Raw genomic sequence first — 21,200 nt, forward strand, 5'->3', positions numbered from 1 at the left:
TCCTCCTCTTTCCCTTCTCTTCTCTTATCTTTTTCTATCTCTATCTCTACTTATCTTGCTAAAACTATTACTCTTACTATTATTACTATCTTAACTAACACTATCTTCTTATCTAATATCTCCTATAAACTAGTAATAAGTAACCCCCACCTAGCCTTCTAGCTATAGCATTAATAACTAATTATTAATAATAGCTCTAAAAAATATCTCTCTTAATATCTGTTATATAGCCTGGTCTTAGATTAATTATTATAAGTGTAAAGATCTTTCTTATAACCACTATTAGCCTAATTATTATGATTATCTCGATCTATATCTCTAATTCTATTATATTAAAAGATCGGATAACTACTATTATAGAGATTATTATTATCCTAAAAAATCTGATAATAGCTATAATAGATCTTGTTATTGTTATAAAAGACCTTATCTTAGCAGTTATAAAGATTATTTAGATAGTCAAAACTTTTATAATAGTCCTCTAGATACTATATTAATAGGTTAGGATCCAACAAGTTGGGGTCTAGGGACTTTAGACCTCTCTAAAAGATCCCTTTTAGTTTGATCTTCTCTACTTTTTATCTAGGATTATAATAAATTAGAGATATCTTTTAAATTTTCGATCTTTCTTATTAGAGGATATATTATATCTCTTTCTTTATAACTTAATTTTTTTATATATAAATATAATAATTAAGATATAGATATATATAAATTAGATTTCTATTTTAAACTATTCTATATCTATATAGATAAAGAGAGGATTCTGTTTATAAAAAGAATTTTTGGAAATATATTATTATATAGATTATAATATTTAAAATATATATATATATTTATCTATATCTAGAAATATATTATTAATAAATTATAGAATATAATATATTTTATAGCTCTAGAACCGATCTATCTCTCTTAGAAATCTATTAAGTATTTTCTAGATCTAATAAGTAGTTATATTAAGCTAAATAGAACCCCTACCCTTGAAAAAAACTCCGACATATTAAAGGTAATACAGCTAGTATAGCCGGTATAACCAGTATTACTGTTATTATTTATACAAAAAGTAGGTCTCTACCTTTATCTACAGTTATATCTTATCAAAATAAATTCCTAAAATCTGTTGTTTTTAATCAACCCTTCCACCGCCAATATTACTCTAATCACTTTATACTTAAAACACACCCTACATTAAATTGCCGAACTTAGAACTTCCCAAATTTTCACCTGAATCTATCGAGTAGATTATCTTAGATTTAGCCTCTAAAAAAGTTTTAGAATTAGGCTAATAAGGCCTTTTCTACCCATACTTAAGACTTTTCACTGCTCCACGCTAAACCTGGGATCAGCCCTCACTCTGGGAACCCCTATAGGATAGAAGATCTTAAGACTTAATATATTTTTTTATACTATAGTTTAAGTAAGAGGGAAAGAGATTAGAGTATACTACTATATCGAGGGATATTTCTAAACTAAGATCCTCTACTAATAAATCTTGTTATAATAGATATGGTAACAAGTAACAAGATATAGGCTATCCTCTAGCCTAAGATCAAGAGAAATATATAAAGTTGTAATATCTTTAAGGACAAAAATAGGGAGAAGAGGATCCTATATCTCCTGAAGGAAGTTTAAAATTAGAACTGAAAAAAAAAAGGGGAGGGAGAGAGGGGGATACAGAAAATCGATCTATTCTTATTATATAGTTATTAGATAGTTATATATTTATTCCTATCTAGTATCTTTAATTAGGAGGATTGAGAAGATCTTATTCTTTAGAGAAGAGACTTATCTGTGAGAAGATCGGGACCGAGATTATCATCCTGGTCGGGATGATAGAGATTGATCTAGACTGTAGATACAAGAAGGAATTAGGGTTACTCCCGAGATTTAGGAGAGGGGAAGGGAGAGAGAGAGAGAGAGAGCGAGAGAGAGAGGACCTAGAAGAGATTGCCATGTATGACGGATGGCGGGAGCACGCACAGGCGGCCAATCAGGGGCGCGCGACGACCATTGGGCCCCCGATACAAAGGCCACTAGGATATAAGAGAATTCAAGGAAGAAGCAGGTGTTATTGGACTGTGAAAGGGCCTTAGTTCGTCGCCCCTGATCTTCCAGATAGGCCTATCCTAGGAGACGTATCTTACAGCGGTCTGTCTTGTTTGAGGCTGTCCTTGGCATTCATGTGGCCAACAGGAACACAGTCAAGATCATGTAGCATGGCAGTGATTCCGCAACGAACGCATTGATATAAACTGCTTTCTTGGATGCGATTCGATCAAACACCGCGCCATTCAAGCACGGATTTCCTGACGTAGAGCTACTAGGAGGTTCATCAAGGTTTAGGAATGCCGTCAGCCGAGGATTTTTCTTGCCGTCAATTTCTCCTAATAGTTCGACCACGATCGAGTCCTTAAGCGAAAGGCATTTCCTTGACAGTGGCTCTACCTCGGTTACATCAATCCGACACCCATCCAACTTGATAATAGTGTCCTTACGTCCGATATAGTCGATGCGGCCGTCATGGTTCCATCGTGCCAGATTACCAGATCTATACAGCCGGATCGAATGTCGTTCTGGGTGGATCTCCGCCATAAATAGGGGCGTTTCTAGCAGAACTCCAGCTGGCTTCCTGTGATCTGGGGCCTGGTAATTTTGATCGAGGTCGCGTAGCCACGGGAGAGATGTGGACCCTCGATGACGATCTCGCCAACGGAGCCAATGGGAATCAACTTATCCGGGGAGCATGAGTCAACCACCCAGATCGCGCCGCAGGAGGCCGCCCAATGGTTCCCTCCACATTGCCGGAAGCGTGGACTCTTGCTCATCCGACAGTCGACACATCCAACGATATGACTTCTGCCAAGCTATGCTACAAGGCAACGTCGACTCAGCTAATGTGCTTGACAATGGCGCACCTGTTCCCGAAGGGGTTTATGCTCGCTTTATCTACGAAGTTCATGGAACCGCTTCTTTAGAGCAACTTGAAAAGGCATGCAGGCTGCTGATACAAAATAATGAGATTTTGAGAACAAGGTTCTCGATTACCGTTGAACCTGAAAGAGCGGTAGGGGTGATTTCATCTGACGATACCTCCGCCCAGTTCTTGTACTTTGATGTAATTTCTGGAGCAGAAGCCCACTGGAAAACTTTCAAGAAAGACTACCTTGACCAACGATTGGCAGAGTTTTGCTTCGTTGTCTCAGAGGTGGTAAATTGAGCCATTTCTCATTCGGAATACATCACAGTCAGTTCGATGCTTGGTCTGTGAGGTTACTCTTGCAGCAGCACCGTGACCTATACAACGGCAAGCAGCCAGACCCCGGTCCACCTTTCTCGCAGTTTGCAGAATATTTGTCCCGAAATTCTGTCAGTCCTGCATGCGAGCATTTTTGGCGCGAGAAGTTGATGGGATCAAAACCTACTGTGATTGGCTCTGGGTCCTCGGTATCTATGATACCGGACGGCTGCTTCGTGGAGAGAGTCACTGCTCCTTCACGCAGTCAATTCACGTTCGCTGTCATTCTCTACACTGCGTGGGCCCTGAGTCTGCGGAATACCACCCGCAATCAAGATGTCACTTTCTTTGGCTCCGTTAGCGGACGAAACATGTCATTTCATCGCTCTGCAAATGTGGTCGGGCCCTGCATCAATGTTATTCCCACTTGTGTCAAATTACATAAGTGCAGAACGTATACGGACCTCCTGAATGTCGTCCAGAAATGGATACTCGACACGATTCCTTTCGAGAATATACCATTAGGTGAGATAACCAGCCGTTGCACGTCTTGGGGTCCTACGGCGTTACTCGGGAGCCTGGTTCAACATTTGGATATCAACATTGAACATGAAGAGCTTTCTGTCAAGGAACAATGGGACTCGATGGTGAAACGCCATCGAATCAACATTGGATGTGCCTTTGAAGATATATCGGGACCCTTTGGGCCCAGGTTGCACCCTTCAAGGCCGGGGGAGCGGGGCCCCGGGACTCTCTTACATCCCATTGGTTAGATTAGGGCTGAAACCTGAGTCGGGGCCAAACCCCTGGCGAACCCCCTTATAAAAGGGCTGTCCTTTCAGATAGAAAGAGTAAGCTTTAGTCTTTGTTCAGACCGGAACCCTACAGTGGGATCCCATCGAATATCATTGTCTCGCCTGGTCAACTGGTGCCACCCAAATCTGGCAGTTCCCTTACACTTTCACAGGATGAGACACCATGGCAGATTCTAGGGATAGAAAGACAGATTGGGCGATGTATTGGTGTTGAAATATACTTGCGATCTCAGTCGCTGGCAAATGAAGCGGTGGAAATATGTATGCAGTACAATGCGTCTCGGATTGAAGAGGATACGGCGAAGAGCATGTTTAAAGACATGGTCAGTAATGTTCGCAGGTGCCCAAGTGATCCAAGCCAGCACTTATTTATTAAGTAAGGAGCATCCCGCTTTGTGGCGAAGTGTCATACTTTATGCTTCTTTCATGTATGAGATAGGATACTACTGCTACTGGACTAGTGTCTTCAGAAGTACTCATGATGTTACCTTGTGTGGGAGACATTGGTCGTTAGTTCAGATATACCAACGAAAATGGCCACAAGATTGAACGCCATGGTCCTGGGTTTTATAGCTAATATTATGTATTTTGGCCTTGTGACAAGATTCGAGTGGTCCCTAAGTCTGGACTCCAGAACAAGATCATGTTCTTCGCTACTCTTATTGGCTGAAATATAAAAATCTATACTTTAGGCAGACGGCTATCATTCCCATGGTTTGATCAATATTAAGTCTAGACAAATGTCCACAATGAATAAAGTGTAAGTACAGGTGACCACCGTACCATACATGTGTAAAGCATAACTTCTAGTGCGCGAACTCGTTGAAAAAGTGAACGACGCTCCTCTTTTGCCCTCTCAAATGCGTCCTTTTGCGTCGGATCTGCCGGATTCCCCCGTGACGCGAAACCGTGCCCCACTGCTGGAAAGTGAATGTATTCCCACTTTACAGCGGCTTTCGCTAGTGTTTCAAAAGTGTACATTTTCAGCAGCTCCGTGTACTCATGATCATGCTCCGGGGCCAAGACCTGCACAGGTACTTTGACGTTTTCAATCTCAGACTTCTCAAGCCCAGATGGATGTGCGACTGAGATAGCGTCGATGAGAGACGTTTCTGCCGCGAGTTTGAAGCACGCCCAGCCACCGTAGCAGAAGCCTACAGCCACTACCCTGGCGTACTGCTGCTTTAGGGTCCTCGCAGCAGCTTGAATCTCCGGCCAGCGGATCTCCTTAGTGTTCCGGCTCAAAAAGGCTCCTAGATTGAACGTCTTTCGCATCTCAGGATCCGTCATAGCATCGGGATGGACGGATTCTCCACCAAAGCTGGAATAGCACATAGTGAGCTTATTGACCATATATGTGGTATTAGAAAAACTGACATATCTGGTATGTAAACCGTAGCATTAACCTCGGTGGCGTAATGATCAGCAAGTAGCCTGATGTTCGAGAGGGTATAGCCAAAGAAGTCGGTTAAAATGAGAACAGCGGTGTTCTGGGAGTCACCAGTGATATAGGCATTGGCACCGTTGAGAGTGGTTTCTTTGCCGGCTGGAATACCGTTCCACTGGAAACCCTTCTTGCAGTCGTCGCAAGGCATGCTATTGATCTGGGATATTATGGGCAAAAATTTAAAGTTTCTCCTTTCAATGGACCAAGAGACCATAGTGGGAGGAAACCATAGCTTTAAATACTACTACTCGGCAACCTGGGGCCCATCAGCCTTCCCGCTGGACGAGCTTCGGGGTTTGATATATTGCGTAACTCCGAAGGGACCCCGTAAGGGTAACTCCGAAGGGATCCCATAAGCGTAATTCCGAACTGACCCATAAATTTAACTGCGAAGATTACGCCTACACGGTCCCTCGGATTTACGCATATAGGGTAAGCCCCGGAGTTAACGTTAATTTGGCCCCCATAACTTTATTTTGGCCCCCATTCTGTGGATAAGCGCGCTACAGGGCTCCGTAACTAGTTCCTATATAACCTGACCTCTTTCTCGTAGGTAAGCCCAGATTCGAACTTCACAAGCCTCATTTTCAGTCGCTCCTATCGCTACTGTCATCGAAATAACGCAACTTTGTTTTTTACAATATTCTTCCATATCTACCATGTCGCACCCTATAATCTTCAATACCAGCCTCGGCCTGGGAATAATGCTCATCTCACTCGGCACAAACGCCACCCTACGCCCCCAAGCTCACCTCAGAAGCCTTGGTTTCCCCGTACCTAGCGAGCCCCAGGCTAAAACTTTCAGCCATGCGCTCATGCGTATCTGGGGCGTGCGGAACATATCCGTCGGCCTCCTCGTCTCCCTCCTGTGGTCGACTGGTGATGAGAAACTATTGGCCAAAGGGTTGTGTGCAGCCCTAACACTACCTGTCACCGATGGCTTCGTTAGCCGATTGGTTATCGGAGGCGGCGAGACACAACACTGGGTCTTTCCGCCTATACTAGTGGCTATGATTGCTGGTTTGTTCGGATATTTCTAGTCGGGGAGCAGATGTTTGATGTGTCTGCAGTCATTTGACATTTCTAGTATATTGAGTGCTGTACTAATTGCATCATGTGTACTTGATTGCTTTTCCTGTCAGCTCTGATCAGTTCTTATTTGTGGTCACGTAAAGCACTTTTTTTCTTTTATCTCTCTATGCTAGTGTTCTATGGTTTGGGAAAATAATAGATCTACTATGTTAAATCATGTCAAGAAATATAAGATTTGAAAACAGATTGCTATTACGCTTCCGTATAACATGGTTGAATGGTGCAAATCCCCTGTGTTTCTTGATGTTGTCCTATATTTACCATGGTGGTTGTGTGTACACGCCGCGTATATTTTACGGATGTATGAGAAGTAAGGTGTCATCCCCGCCACCTTTACATCCAGTTGCGCATCATGCGGTATCAAAGTGGAGCGCTCGCAAACTATGTGAGTTTCCGACAACCCCGAAGGAGCTGCTTATCGGGGAGTCGGGGACCCGTCTACTTTAGGGTTTTGTGGGTATTGTGAGTATCGAGGGAGGCGCATGGCATTGCATCGAGAAACCATGAATCTATTGTACATATTATTTGACGTGGTTTCTGTTATTCGGGAATCCATATTAGAATGTGTGTACCGGCGGCCGTTTTGGTGACTTCCACGGCGAAAGCAAAAACATGGAAACAGTGTGGATTGCCTGAATACAGGTGCTACTCCAAAAAGGGAGGGAGATGCGTTCTGTGTTCGACCGAGACACCAGCGCAACAGCCTGTGATCTACAGCCTACTTGCGCTGTCAATCACGGGGAATATCGCCTCTCCTGCGACCCCTGGAATGTACATAGCACATTCAGAGGGATCTCTTTGCAGCATCAGTGGGCTTTTTAAAACCAGGAATGGTAATCTTCCAGGCGATGTTAGGAGCGGGGACTTACGGGAGGCTTTGTAAACTTCTTACTTTTTTTCTTTTTAGCTAGAATGGTTCGTTCCTGCGAGAAGGGCTGGTGTTTGCTGGTCCAGAAGGTAGGCCGAGCCAAGTGCATCAACATACTATCCATTATGAGGATAATTGTTCGCGTGGGTTGACTCCCTAGGACGAGCCTCTCTATTAGTACAGGCCGTCCAGCAAAGTTCTAACGCACGCTTCTCCGCTACTTACCAAATGGTCTGCTTAGTGACCCAAGAAGAGTCAAGGCCTGAGCAGCAACTTTCAGTACTGGCGACTTTCTGACTAGATCAAGTTCTCTCTCAAGTGGGGTAACGACCCTTTGCCTCTTAAGTTATTCGGATGAACCACTATGGCTAGCTTAAAACCCACATCTGCGGTAGGACCCCAACCGAATACTTTTATCGGATTAGACCTTTCTTGTGTAACATATACATGCGTACAGCAATGCGCTGTCCAATTTTGTTTGGGAATGATCAGGGTACTCCATAATCGCATGTGCTTGGATGACGTGCCCTTGAATAAAAAGTCGATTGCTTGGCAGGGATTTCTCTTTTGACTGGAGCTGCACTTCACTGGGGATTCAATAAGCTGTAGCTCAAGACTTCTCAAAACCGAACCTCTGTTACAGCTTTTGAGGGTGTTATCTCAGCAGCCCGGTAAGGAACTATCGCACGGTAACTACTTAATTTCATATGAAAGTTACATTGTGCACGGAACTTTGGTTCACAATGTACGCTAATAGACCAACACCAACGTGGTGGTGGAGGGTGGGGGCAAACCAACGACACGATCGCGCCAAAACCGGTATTTAAATCCCTCACCTGCATTATCATCTGTAAGAAGGACCTCGGCGTGTAGCTACGTGGATCTAGCTGGAAATAATTAGATAACATCGTTGTTGACTGCGCTTACGGAAATATAAATATCAACAAGATACTGTAGTCGAGCAAGCAGTATTGACCGACTTTCAGTCGCAGTGTCAAAAGGATTTCCCTCATTCTTCACCCTGAATAATAATCCATAGCAATAAGAAGCATTAAAGCATTCGCCTCCATGAGCGCAAAGGATCAACAGCCAGGTGCCTTCTTGCCGCGTCCGCTTAAGGCGATTGTTATCGGCGCAGGGTATGTTCCAAAACACTGGCTGATTTAAGAATAAAAAAAAATTAATTAACGAATTCTAGGTTTTCTGGTATCCAGATATCGCGAGATATAAAAGTTGAGTTACCCGAAATCGAGCTCGAGGTCTATGAGAAAAATCCTGGACTAGGTGGTACATGGTATGAAAACAGATATCCAGGGTAACACCCCCCAATGTCGCCGTTGTGGCTAGGTGGACTCCAAGAAGCTGACTTATTAGGTGCACTTGCGATGTCCCATCGCATACTTACCAATATAGCTGGGCTCCAAACCATGATTGGACCCAGTTATACCCTGTGGCATCCGAGATACGTACCTACCTAGAGAATACAGTAGACAAGCACCACTTGCGCCAATTCATTCAATTCAATTGGCGATGCGTGTCAGCCATATGGAACGAATTAGTATCACGGTGGGAAGTTGAGTTTCAACATACCAGTCGAGACGAATGGCTCGCTGTAGAGTCTGATGTTTTGGTTTACGCCGTTGGCCGACTCAATAATTACAAGATACCCACTACAGAGGGACTAAGTAGCTTTGAAGGAACGGTTGCGCATACCGCTGCATGGCCTGAAGGCCTTGATATCAGAGACAAAGGGTTATCGTTGTTGGAAATGGAGCCAGTGCCGTGCAATGTGTACCAGCACTACAGCCAGGTCAGAAAATCCCTTGGTAATTCTAATTTAATGCTATCTCAACTCTAATTATGGTCCCCACAGTGGTGTCGCAGCTCATCAATATCGCACGAGGGCCAACCTGGATCGTGCCTCACTTGTTTTCCGACGATGGCAGTGTGTAGAAGAGTTGTCTGTTCTTCCGAAGCCCAACTACTGAACGGTTCTGACTTTGATCCCAGATACTGCAGAAGAGAGAAAGACATTTCGAGACAACCAGACACTTTATGATTCTCACCGAGTCGAGCTTGAAAGGAAAGTTGCTGCCGGGCTTTCCGGTCTTTGGAAAGGGACCGTCTCGCAAGAGAGGTTCTTAAACACGTGCGAAACATTTATGCGAGCGAAAATACAAGATCCGGAATTATTGAATGCCTTATTGCCAGACTTCGAAGCTGGGTGTCGTCGCTTCACTCCGGGAGGGCACTACTTGGATGCCCTTCAACAACCAAACGTACAGTACAGGCAAGACAGCATCATTCAAGTGAGAAAGCACTCTGTAGTTACAGAATCCGGGAAGGAATACGAGAGTGATGTAATAGTTTAGGCCACTAGATTTGAGCCCTACCAACCACGATTCCTCGTACAAGGGCGAGACGGGGTGTCCCTTAGCGACAATTGGGGAGATTGGGGGCCATGTGAAAGTTATATGGCGGCTACATTGGCTCAATTCCCAAATTTCTTTGGTGGGTGAGCCTAGTACTCCAAACACACGAGCTGATATTTTGAATCACAGTATTTAACCCCCCAATCTGTCCTGTCAATGGATCAGCGATCCCTGGCATTGAGAGGACTTCAAACTACATAACACGGATACTGCATCGTCTGCAGACCGACAGTCTCCTTTCTGTCTGCGTGAAACTCTCGGCACAACAAGAATTCAACGAGTGGACCCAATCACGGATGCCTGAAATGGTATGGTCTGGGAAGTGTAGCTCTTGGTGTCAGTGCTGGCCTTTTGGAATTCTTCTACGTACTGATCCATTTGTTCAGACAAGAATAAAAACGGGAAAGTTGTGGTCCCATGGCCTGGAACCGTTCTCCACTATTATCAAGCGACTCAATTCATACGATGGGAGGACTTTGACCTCTGCCATCGTCGCCCAGCTCACCGATACGACAGCTTCGGTAATGGAATTACTCGCGATGGCTTCGTGCCCTCTCGATTTCCATGGATCAGCACTGAGATATCTACACACCACCAAGCAAGCGTCTGTCAGTTTGACCTATTAGGCCACTTGAAAGCCTCTTGGCTGTGTTGGTCGATCTGGGCCATCTGTGCGATAATAAAAACAGCAATTCGTTAGGTGTTGGGAGGAGCTGCAGGAAACAAGATGTATGCCAGATAATAGCGCGAACGTGGCGCGATCAGCAATGCAATGCAACGAGCGGGGGTTGCGGGAACAGTTACCTTTTCAACCTTGGTGACGTAATAATATGATAGGTCACAAACATCAAATGCATCTCGTGCTTGTCTTGCATACTGCGGGGTCGGCATCGCTGATAGATTAGAATCAGATATTTGGGCGCTTTTGTCCTCATTCCAGTGATTATATATCTCTAGAACAGTTCCAAGCCATCTTGGAAACGAGTTCATCGATTCCGCCATAACATCGCGCAGCATCTCAATTTCTCTGCCTGTTTGAAAGACAATCATATTGTATTCAATTTGCGATGGTTTCCCTGAGTGAGGCCTGTGGGGCAAACTGGCTCGATGAGCCTCAATCAATAGTTGCACGTTTCAGGAACTCGATCATGCAGTACCCCGGGAACCTGGCCATTGTCTGCCCTCATCAATCGCCCGATTTATATGGCTCCCACAGTCTACCGATAGATGACTCGGCAACTCAACACGCTCCGTATCTACGATGGTCCTATGAGACCCTAGGCCAGGGGGGTCAAGCAATTCAAGCAGAGCCTGATAGCGCGGGGTGCGGCTACCAACACGGTGCTTTTTGCTTTTTGTGACAATCAAGTGGAATCTGTGATCTGCACGTTAGCTGCATACGCTATAGGGTGCACCCATGTACCCATCGGATCCGAGTCTTTGAGCAATACTCAAGAGATCCAAGATATGATTACAGCAATTATAGCCTCTATGGAGCCTTCGAACATTGTTGTCCTTGTGGGAAATGAGGAAAATCTCCAGATGGTTGACACAATAAATACTGGATACAGAACAACAAAGATATGCTGTGGTAAGCCTCCTGAATCGTGGGAATCTTTCGAGTCTTTGGTTGGAAGTCTCAGTTCCCATCCAAAAGACATACTGGAAAGCACGAAGCCCTCGCGCGAGCTATCTGTGTTCTTCACCAGCGGTACTACCTCAATCCCTAAAGCCTGCCTAACGGAGACTACGGGTTGGCTTCACGGATTGGAGCCATCGTTGAGCTTGGGATCAATCGAACCCGGAGATATGGTCGCCAATGCTGTTTCAAGCTACCATGCCTTTGGCTATATTTGTACCTTTCTGCCCTTTCTACGGGGTGCATGTGTGCTTTTGATCGGTCCCAAATTCTCTCCAGAGAGAATGGGGTCCGCTTTGAGCATTGAGCCATGTACACATGCGGCTGTAGTCCCGACCATGATGAATGCACTTGCTCAACTGACCGAGGACATATCTTTGGAAACTCCAAGTCTGAAGAGCGTGATACTTGCCGGGATGACTGTAAACCCAAGCATTGTTCAAAGATGCCAAGAGGTTCTTGGTACCTCTACCCTGGAGAACTTCTATGGCATGACCGAAGGTGTCTTTATCTCCACTGGACCCATGGCAGATTTGACCACTGCAGTGCTAAATGATATTGTGGCTATCGGAAAGCCAATATCCGGGGCTCAGGTACGAGTTTGTGACGCGAAAAACGGTTCAACCGTGCCTGTAGGTGTCGAAGGTGTGCTTCATTTCTCGGGCGCGACGCTGGTCAAAGGCTACATGAACTGCGAAAGCGATGAATTTTACAATTCCGAAAACAGAACCTGGTTCGTGACAGGAGATCAAGCATTTATGGGCAATGATAAGCAGCTATACATTGTTGGAAGACATAAGGATATAATTGTTCGTGGAGGAAAAAATTTGTCTCCTTCCCGGATTGAAGACTTATTGAGCCAGAATCCCCACTTCTTTGCCCTGGAGCCACAAGTGGTAGCAGGGGAGGACGACATCGCGGGCGAGGTCCCCATTGTTGTGACAAGAGTACCTACGACTGATGACATGGAGGATATGATGCAGAAGAGCATTTGCAAGAACCTTGGAGTTCACTATACTCCCAGGGCATGGATCTCCTTAGATTCTCTTGGACTCGATGGTTTCCCTCGCACTTCTTCTGGCAAGATACAGATGGCGAAACTGAAAGGTCTAGTTGCCAACTATATGAAAGCTAAAGAACCCGCACATACGAGCCATCTATCCTCTACTATTGTGGCTATCTGGTCGCAATTACTAGGGATCCAATCTTCCCGTTTGGATACCTCTGCCCCCGTTACCCAAGCAGCAGACAGTATACTGATGCTCAGCGCCAGAGCGAAGATCAAACGCCAGACTGGGCTTGGTATTTCTCTCACAGAGTGGCTTGCTATACCTACAATTGCTGAACAGATTGAAACACTTGAGAGAGTTGGAACACGTGTACATGGCAATACTGAAGAACTTACGAAGTCTCAGGGGGAGATTCGTTCTGGGCCACCGAGGATGGAAGACATGGTTCATATAGGGGACGACGAGACCGCTTTTCATATCACAAAAGAGATAGTTGAGAAGATTCTTGAGAAGCAAGAATTCTCTTGGGAAGACGTAAAAGACGTGTTCCCCTGCACAGACTTTATTCACATACTTGGTCGGTCCCGAGTAATTGACACCTGGAACATCCGTACCACAATTCTGTCACGAAATGCAAGCGTACAAGTACGAGAACACCCAGGTCCGCTATCACTCCTCCAGTATCTGACATATTACAGGAAATGCGGGCAGCTCTCGAAAAAACCTTGCTCGTTCATCCTATCATGCTCTCGTATCTCATTACGGACAACGAGTTGTTGGACAAAGAGCTTGGTTTATATGTGACCATGCGCCACAGTACAAAGATTCTCGAAAAGTGCATTCTGAATTTTGACTCCGTGGATACACTCGAACAATTGCGGACTTTGGCGATGGACTACCCTTTCGAAGACCATGCGATGTTGCCGGGGCCACTGTTCCGCTGTCTTGTCGTCTTTGTTCGGGAGACCAACTCGGCAGCCGTGATCAGCAACAGTAGGTGTCATATAATTCCCATTATACTCGCCTTCTAATTCATAACTAGCGGCGCATGCCATATTGGATGTTACGTATCATTCGCAACTCCACGAAGACCTTGACCGAGCCCTGGGGGGTCAACCCCTTCAACAGCATGCGTCTTTCAAATCATGGACAGAGACTTATCACATACTCCGGAGATCACCAATGGCAGCGTCAGCAGTGAAGTTCCATTCGAAATACTTGGCAGATCTGGAGGAACACAAACACGTGCTTTGGCCTCATCCGACAAGCCGGCTTATCGTTGCCCCGGAAAGATGCATGCACGACGGGCACATGATCTTGTTCGAAGCTCCTGCATTTGTCTCCCTAAGGAAACGGTATCCGATGATTACCACGCCAGTGATCCTCAAAGCTGCGCTAGCATTAATGATCATCTTACATACCAACCATACACATGCAGTGTTTCTGAATCTTGAAGCCCAGAGGGCAAGGCTACCATTCCTTCGGGATGGGTTTCCATTTGTGTCTGCCAATGAGGCTGCAGATGTATCTGGACCCACATTTGGAGGGGTTCTCAATTTGGTGAAATTTCAACCGACACAGACGGTGCTTGAGTACCTGCTTAGGATCCGAGAAGATCAGGACAGCCTTACAAAGTATGCAACTGTTCCATGGCATGAACTATCTCGGCAGACTGGCCATTCCATGGAAGGGACACTGCCTAGAGTCGCAGAATCGGTGATCTTCAACTGGATGCCCGGGCTTGGACCTGCAGCTTTGGGAGAAAACCCATATCGTCATATGACAGTCAAACAGACGCACATCCGAACCAAGCTTGGCATGCTCGCAAATGCTGGAGCTGGAGGTATAGATGGCAGTCAAATTCTTATTTTTCTACAGGGTGCTGTAGCAAACATGTCCACGTTATGGGTGGAGCGTACTGCGCAAGAAATGAAAAGCATCGCGTTGTGGTTGGGAAATGAAGATTCATTGCAAATTCAGGTCGGGGAATTCACGAAGCATATTCCCTAGGCATACGCAAGGATCGCTTTACAGGCACTATTTATTGCCCACAAGAACATAACTATCTGTTAGCTATGAGCTACCTGGGTGAGAAGCAGATGATGTCTACTTACATCTATTATTTTACATCTCAATTTTTTGACGACCGTAGATTATCTTTAGCTACCGCTCATCCATATGACCTGCTTATGTTCCATCATTCTGATCTGATGAGATGCCTGACTTACCGGTAGAAGCTCATGGCACCACACGCTAACTGCCCTTGACTAAAGGCCTATTAATCCCTAGTCTCAAGAGCAGCGAGGAATGGGGCTCCCTACAACCATGAGATTAACATGTATTCAAAGAACAAATGAGTCTACTGCTTGAATTTTCTCCGGGCCCTATAACGCAGGCTAGTATCCGTGCAGGCCCAACGACCTTCGTTTCCAAAGACAAGAGACCCTCCAGCATGAAGCAAAAGCCTAGCTATAGGTACCAGGACCGTAGGTAGGCCGGGAAAAACATATATATTATGTGACAGCTATCTGTTTCTTAGGGCACAGATGGTTTTCTGCTTTTTGAAGCATGTCACGGCCGTTCATAGGATGAACTGACCGAATATGTAAACCGTTCTTGCACCGTGGATTTTCGCAAGGTTAGACTTGTACCTCAAGTTTAATAAGAATACCTGTATTAGAAGCACTTCAACGTAGCATTGACATTCACTACTGGTAAAATCGGGTGCTTGTCTGGTTAGACGCGAAGGACTTCGAGGTCCGACCATGCTATTGGGCTCTTCCACGTATGTGCCCCTCAAAAATGCTGCATTACAACGTGTGTGCAACACATCACATGCAGTATGATTCCCAAGTATTTTAGCGTCGGAACACGCGGCATGCGCAATTCTATGATTGGCGTAACTATCCGGCCTCATATTTGGGTGCTGGTCCTGTTGCTTCAGCTGAGAAATATGAAACTTAAATAGACCCCCTACTCCCTGTTCCCACCTAGAATGTTACTGCCAGATCTCTATAAAGACAATACGTCAACTGCTAATGAAGGCCTCCTCGATTTTGTCTTTCTTGCCAATATTCGCTCCTGCAGTATTCGCAGGTCCGGCCGGTTATGGGGTGTGCCAAGCGGGGTGTGCCACAGTGGTCATGGCTTGTTACTCGGCTGCGGGTTTCACCTGGGGAGCTACTGCAGGGTTAAGTGCTCCCGCCTCTATCATAGCTTGCAACACAGCTTTCGGAACCTGCCAATCTGCTTGTGCTGCTGTTCTTTTAGCCCCGACCCCTTGAACGTCGGACCCATCAAACTGCGTGCTACAATGCAATAATGCAAGTCAGGAGCATTTCTACTGATTAGAGAATATGTACTGACAATTTTAACCTTCTTTAGGCGCTGGCTAGGAATCAAGAACTATATCATTTATGAAAGATGTTCACTCGAAAGATTGTGTTCCCATCGTCAGGTGGCGAGACAGCGCTTTTGGAAGTTAATGCGATATCACACAAAGGTTTAAACACACGTCAGCTTCTGAACTATTCGTAAATGTTATTCGTACTCCGCAACTAAAGACTCATAGAGATGAACTATAAATACTATAATAGGGAAAGAGTCACTGTACTTACCGAGGCGCACGATCTCTGAAGGCGCCCGGTTGTGACATGACTTGATGATCATCTGTCATGAAAACTGGAACAGACACCATGTCTTCCTACTGCCATCTAGAGCAGAGAAGTAATGAATGAGCAAGATTGAGAGAAGGAGGAATATTTGGGGTTGTCATGCTTGCTGCGTGAGAAACTGAGTAGCCTTAAGCAGCATAAAGGAGGTTGGACTCGGGTTTTGATACTCTGGCGTGGGCGAGAAATATTTGGAGGTTCACAAACAATCGCGTTTAAAAATTTATGAGCTCCTTCATATAGGTCATCGAACTTCGAGCATTCGCCGAAGCCCCTGGGTCTGAATGATCCCCTGGCCTGCAGTGCCCAGCTCTGCAGCCTTCACTCTAATCCATGTTGTGTGAATTTTCCATAGGCCGAGCAAAATGCGGGGCTTCTTGCAGAATTTCAAGCGCCTGTTTAAGACATTAAGTAGTTCCTTTTCGCACGAATGGTCCAGCTTCGGACGGCTGGGGCGGTTACAGCTTTTACACTTTTGCTGCTAAACTCTCGCATTGTACCTCTGTCCGCCATACATTTTGGGTGAATATATGCTCTTTATAACGGAAATTGAATCTGTCGAACGGTACATGCCCTCATCAACCTTCGGCGCCTGGCTGATGATAATAGTTGAGACCCTTACCTCAATACCCATGGTCCAAAAGATACCAATGGCGCTTAGCGCAGTAATAAGAAGGGGGAAATCTCTTGCGGGCACGAGATACATCAAAGGTAGCATTTGAGCCTAATCTAGATAGAAAAGATAAAATAGGGAGGAAAAAACGCATAGCTTCTTCGCACTCATCTGAAGTTAGATGGGTTGGACAGTTTCTCACCCTGCGCTTATCGTGCACTGGACCAAATTAGTCCTCGGAATGCGAACGGACCTTGCGATTTATAATTGACATCACGTAGGTTTTCTGCCCATTCCTGAGGTCGGATACAATCTCAGATCAAGGGTACCAAGTCGGACTTGCCGATAGACATGTGGCGCTCATATAGTCAATCTAGGAGGGTAAGTTACTATCCAGGGCCTCCTGGGGCAAAACCTACCTCGCCATCACCAATTCCAAGTCGTCCCTCAAGTTGGGGCAATGGCCAACTTTGCACCCTTCACATAACTCATAATTGTGCGGACCTTTACTCTGAACAGAGCGGTTGGGTTTCTTGACAGCAACGCCATTCCATTTTTTGAGCCAGTATGTCACTCTTTCCGCATAACAGCCATTATCCAGGATCAATCGACCAATCATATTGCACTGTTTGCATCGCTGGTGATAGACACGAGCGTTGTATAGTCCATGAGGGTACATGCGAATCGTAATAGCGATTTTGCTACTTGACCAACCGAGAGAGCGGCATCCTTTGTTTTGGCACACAAAACGGCCCATAACATTTGTGTCCCGTTCCTTGGTATTGTTTTTTTCATCATCGACGTCAAAAAAGTCGATTTCAATCCTGTCCTCGTCTAACAACTGTGCTACTTCCTCATGAAGCTTTGGGTGGAGCGACCAAGGTTGTTCGACCTGGCGATTTCGGCGTGGCATTTCGAATCGGGCGTTGATATCGGGAATTCAGATAGTAATAGATTGCGCGTATAGCTCAATGTTTGGCTTGCTGGTCTTATAGAGATTATCTCGGGGGATGGCTACCCCGCTTCAAACCATCAGCTGTGCTTCCGGAGGACAACACACCATTGCGGCAGCAGGAGCTGATTGGTAGATACGGCTCATGCAGTGTAACCTGTACAGGGGTTCGCTGTATTGTGCCGACGATGCTAGACGCGTATGTGGGACAAGTCAGAGCCAGGGGGGCCCTGTCAACTTGCAAGCCTATCAGAAAAGTCTCGTCCTTGGCGATTATGCCGGCATAGGCCGAGGGCATTTTCCACACACACCAGCGGGATGAACAATCGAACCAGAGTGGAGAATGGAAGAAAGTCAGATATTAGATGTTCGCACTCCGCCGGGATAGCATACGGTGGTGAGTTCAGCATTAAGACATAATTCGTCTTATCGCACAGGAAGGCGGAAAGGTCCTGATTGTGATAGGAATGTGCTTGCTAGGCCATCCTTTCATTGGACAAGGAGTGCCATGGCATATGAATCTGCGCATAATCACGGTATCACAGTGCTTTTCGTAGTCGTCATCACCTTCCGGGTGGAAAGTGCAATGCGGGCCCTCGGGCTCTAATTGTTGCCGCGTCGTTGTGGAGCGATTGATACATAGATGGACGCGGAGCTAGTCGCGTCTTCTGTTACTCGTTGGCATTTTAGTATGCTTTAATATAACACTATAGCTGATTTTATGAGGTACCTTTTTGAAGAGAAGTGAAGAAACGTATGCTTGAGAGAAAAGCAATGTATATGAAGTGTTGACTTACCTGGAGAATAGGAACATGTGACTTTGACTGATTAAACCTCTTTTAGCTGAAAGGAGAAACCAAGTTGTCCAACGCAATTTTGATATTTTTGGAATTCTAGAAAGGCTTTAGAAGTGTTATGTCACAAATCTCCTTCTTGTAGGAGGCTCTATATCAAGGAAAGGGGAGTGGAGACTGGCCACTAGCCTATAACTTTTCCAGTTCTTTGTGCTTTCCTCAAATTATGACTAGTGTATAGCCGGTGAATTCGGAAATCTCTCGGGCGCAGTCTCCCTTACGCAAGCACACGATGGAATCATTTCCCTATGCACTTTATGAATATACAGCCGTCACGCGAAGCCCATAGATAGCCCTCATTTCCAAGAAATTGATTCAACAATTGTTCGTTGACGCAGGAGCGAAGCTTTTTGGCCGCTGAATGGCCCGGCGAAGCTGTTGTCAAAATTCTTTTGCTGAGCTGGAGGTATTGGTTGGCTGTATGTCAGCATTCTGTAAGACTTTTGACAGTGACATTAGCAAGTAGTAGATCACCCCGAATAGCAGGGAAGAGAAATCGTATTTGGCTTTCGGGTGTTGGCAAGCTGTTCCTGAGACAGACTACTTTTTAGGCAAGATGCCCTGGTCCTTATATCCGAATACCTCATTCAGCGTGCTGTGGTCACGGTTGCAATTTTCGAAGGCATTAACGCCAGATTCTCATATGTCGCGAGGGGATCTTTTGGTCTAAACGCACAATTTCCTCGAATTTTTAGCGAGAAAGAGCTAAATGGTATCATTATTCTTGTTTGCAGCAGGTATTTGGTCTTAATACACCCTCTTGGGAGTTTATTCAGCCTTAACGCTACGATGTCTTTTAATGTCTCCGAGTTCTAAAGCATATTCCCATTTATGCAGATCACTAAACTATTTACCCTAGCGTTATTGCGCGTTATGTTCCAACCGATAAATGGTTCATTATATTCTCAACATCAAACATTCTCTAAACCGTTGTATTCCAACCTTCTGAAGACCTTGCGTACCTCCTCCTGCCAATTTGTACAGGATACTATTACCCACTGCAGAATACCGGCAGACCACAGCGCAACACACTGTCCGACCCAGAGACCCTTCAGCCCCCAACTATACTGGAAGGCAAGGGATATCCCCAGCGGAAGGGCAAAAAAGTAATAGCTCACAACATTAACGCCAGCCCCTAAGTGTTGACGTCCCATACCCCGCAAGACCCCCCCACAACATCCATTCATCGCATCTGCAATTTGGAAAAGGGCGACGAAAGGTAGAATGTCCGAAGTCAACTGGATGACCTTGGGGTCATCGTTGAATATCTTCGCAAATTGGTCACGGGTCGTCATCAAAATGATCAAGACGATCAACCCAAGAGTACAGGCCAACAGAGTCCCTAGATGAGCAGTCCGCATGGCTTTTCTAGGATTTCGCGAACCCAACTGGTTTCCCACTCGAGATGAGATGGCGATGCCGATTCCGAAAGGGATGGTGTTAAGGATCTGGTCGGCGGTCATAATCACACTTTGCGATGCCAAGGGTAGGGTACCCAGTCGACCAGCTGCTAAAGCAACAATCTCGAATGCCCACCACTCCGTGCCAACGTGTAGAATACCAAGGATTGCTAGTCGGGCGAATATCCAAAGGTTTTTGAATGCCTCGCGAGACCACCCTCCCCAACATTCCGATCCGGCAATGAATCTTGTGTAAAGAACCAACAAGATAAAGGAAAGCCAGTATGCGATGTTCGCGGCAATCGGTGCTCCCAGTATCCCAACGTCGAGTGTATAACAAAAGAAGTAGCATAGAGCGGCATTCAAAGGCGATGTAATGAGGAGGACATATGTTCCTGCCCTCATGATTCCTGATGGACCAGATCATAACATCAGAGATGAACCTTTGTCGAGTTCAAGGGATGGGTCACTGACCTTGTGCTTGTAGATATTTTTTCATCGTCTCAAAGAAGATGTATCCCAGTCCACCGGGAATCAGGCAAGTGAGGAACCTTGAGCTTTGATATGATAGTTTGGGGTCCTGTCCAAGCGCTAGGAAAATATAGTATGAACATGCCCAAATAACTGCCACTGGGATGTAAAAGAGACTTAAAATGAAAAGCCCCCTTTGGAGTAAGATACCCAAGTCATGTTTGTTTTTGCTGCCGGTGAAGGTGGAAGACGCTAAAGTATCGAGTGCAGTTGTCCCCCCAAGCGCGATCATCCATCCAGTCACTAAAGCAAACATTAAAGAGAACGCAGCCACTGAGAGGTCCATCGGTGACCGCCGTCCGGCAATCACCACTGTCACAGTTTGAAGACTCATCTGCAACATGTAGGCCAAAATCACCGGGCCTGCATCTCTCAACAAGGACCAACATTCTGAAACGGAGTTCTTATTCCAAATATCGAGTCTTTTAAGTTGAGACTGACTGTTGGAACAAATGTCATTCGTAAGAAGTGGGGTCCCCTCAGACGCTGTGAATCGCCTCCCCCATCGTGGTCGGGAATATTATTGCCGTTCACCACAGATGGTACGAAACTCATCTTCACAGTTCGTCGAAGAAGGAGTAGCCGTGGAATATTCTGGGAATTCGGGACTTGATTTGAAAACAGGGAAGTATGTAGTG

The 21,200-nt window shown here is 45.6% G+C and overlaps 9 protein-coding genes across 9 annotated transcripts; 7 read left to right on the plus strand and 2 right to left on the minus strand.

Moving 5' to 3' along the window:
- Nucleotides 1-2,746: 2,746 nt before the first annotated feature.
- Nucleotides 2,747-3,763, plus strand: N7468_003953 (uncharacterized protein; the record flags this gene model as incomplete). The annotated part of the gene is made up of 3 exons (XM_058473250.1): nt 2,747-3,211; nt 3,289-3,692; nt 3,751-3,763. 3 exons carry the CDS (start codon nt 2,747-2,749, stop codon nt 3,761-3,763), a joined length of 882 nt encoding a protein of 293 aa, XP_058332253.1.
- A 1,016-nt stretch (nt 3,764-4,779) lies between these two features.
- On the minus strand, nt 4,780-5,648 carry N7468_003954 (dienelactone hydrolase family protein; the record flags this gene model as incomplete). Its single annotated transcript, XM_058473251.1, has 3 exons — nt 4,780-4,785; nt 4,837-5,374; nt 5,431-5,648. The coding sequence occupies 3 exons, from the start codon at nt 5,646-5,648 to the stop codon at nt 4,780-4,782; spliced, it is 762 nt and encodes a 253-aa protein (XP_058332254.1).
- Nucleotides 5,649-6,159: 511 nt separating this feature from the next.
- On the plus strand, nt 6,160-6,540 carry N7468_003955 (DUF4267 domain-containing protein; the record flags this gene model as incomplete). Its single annotated transcript, XM_058473252.1, has 1 exon — nt 6,160-6,540. The coding sequence occupies one exon, from the start codon at nt 6,160-6,162 to the stop codon at nt 6,538-6,540; it is 381 nt and encodes a 126-aa protein (XP_058332255.1).
- A 1,988-nt stretch (nt 6,541-8,528) lies between these two features.
- N7468_003956 (monooxygenase) lies at nt 8,529-9,318 on the plus strand (the record flags this gene model as incomplete). Its single annotated transcript, XM_058473253.1, has 3 exons — nt 8,529-8,599; nt 8,659-8,719; nt 8,902-9,318. The coding sequence occupies 3 exons, from the start codon at nt 8,529-8,531 to the stop codon at nt 9,316-9,318; spliced, it is 549 nt and encodes a 182-aa protein (XP_058332256.1).
- Nucleotides 9,319-9,320: 2 nt separating this feature from the next.
- On the plus strand, nt 9,321-10,518 carry N7468_003957 (uncharacterized protein; the record flags this gene model as incomplete). Its single annotated transcript, XM_058473254.1, has 5 exons — nt 9,321-9,405; nt 9,471-9,815; nt 9,841-9,975; nt 10,022-10,200; nt 10,279-10,518. The coding sequence occupies 5 exons, from the start codon at nt 9,321-9,323 to the stop codon at nt 10,516-10,518; spliced, it is 984 nt and encodes a 327-aa protein (XP_058332257.1).
- A 1,354-nt stretch (nt 10,519-11,872) lies between these two features.
- Nucleotides 11,873-13,572, plus strand: N7468_003958 (uncharacterized protein; the record flags this gene model as incomplete). The annotated part of the gene is made up of 2 exons (XM_058473255.1): nt 11,873-13,122; nt 13,188-13,572. 2 exons carry the CDS (start codon nt 11,873-11,875, stop codon nt 13,570-13,572), a joined length of 1,635 nt encoding a protein of 544 aa, XP_058332258.1.
- A 151-nt stretch (nt 13,573-13,723) lies between these two features.
- On the plus strand, nt 13,724-14,551 carry N7468_003959 (uncharacterized protein; the record flags this gene model as incomplete). Its single annotated transcript, XM_058473256.1, has 1 exon — nt 13,724-14,551. The coding sequence occupies one exon, from the start codon at nt 13,724-13,726 to the stop codon at nt 14,549-14,551; it is 828 nt and encodes a 275-aa protein (XP_058332259.1).
- Nucleotides 14,552-15,579: 1,028 nt separating this feature from the next.
- Nucleotides 15,580-15,825, plus strand: N7468_003960 (uncharacterized protein; the record flags this gene model as incomplete). The annotated part of the gene is made up of 1 exon (XM_058473257.1): nt 15,580-15,825. The coding sequence occupies one exon, from the start codon at nt 15,580-15,582 to the stop codon at nt 15,823-15,825; it is 246 nt and encodes an 81-aa protein (XP_058332260.1).
- A 3,717-nt stretch (nt 15,826-19,542) lies between these two features.
- Nucleotides 19,543-20,905, minus strand: N7468_003961 (MATE family efflux transporter; the record flags this gene model as incomplete). The annotated part of the gene is made up of 2 exons (XM_058473258.1): nt 19,543-20,441; nt 20,506-20,905. 2 exons carry the CDS (start codon nt 20,903-20,905, stop codon nt 19,543-19,545), a joined length of 1,299 nt encoding a protein of 432 aa, XP_058332261.1.
- Nucleotides 20,906-21,200: the final 295 nt, after the last annotated feature.

The sequence above is a fragment of the Penicillium chermesinum genome (genome assembly GCF_028974085.1).
Source record: "Penicillium chermesinum strain IBT 19713 chromosome Unknown utg000003l:1.0-5111272.0:1.0-5115320.0, whole genome shotgun sequence".
NCBI classification, from domain to species: Eukaryota; Fungi; Ascomycota; class Eurotiomycetes; order Eurotiales; family Aspergillaceae; genus Penicillium; species Penicillium chermesinum.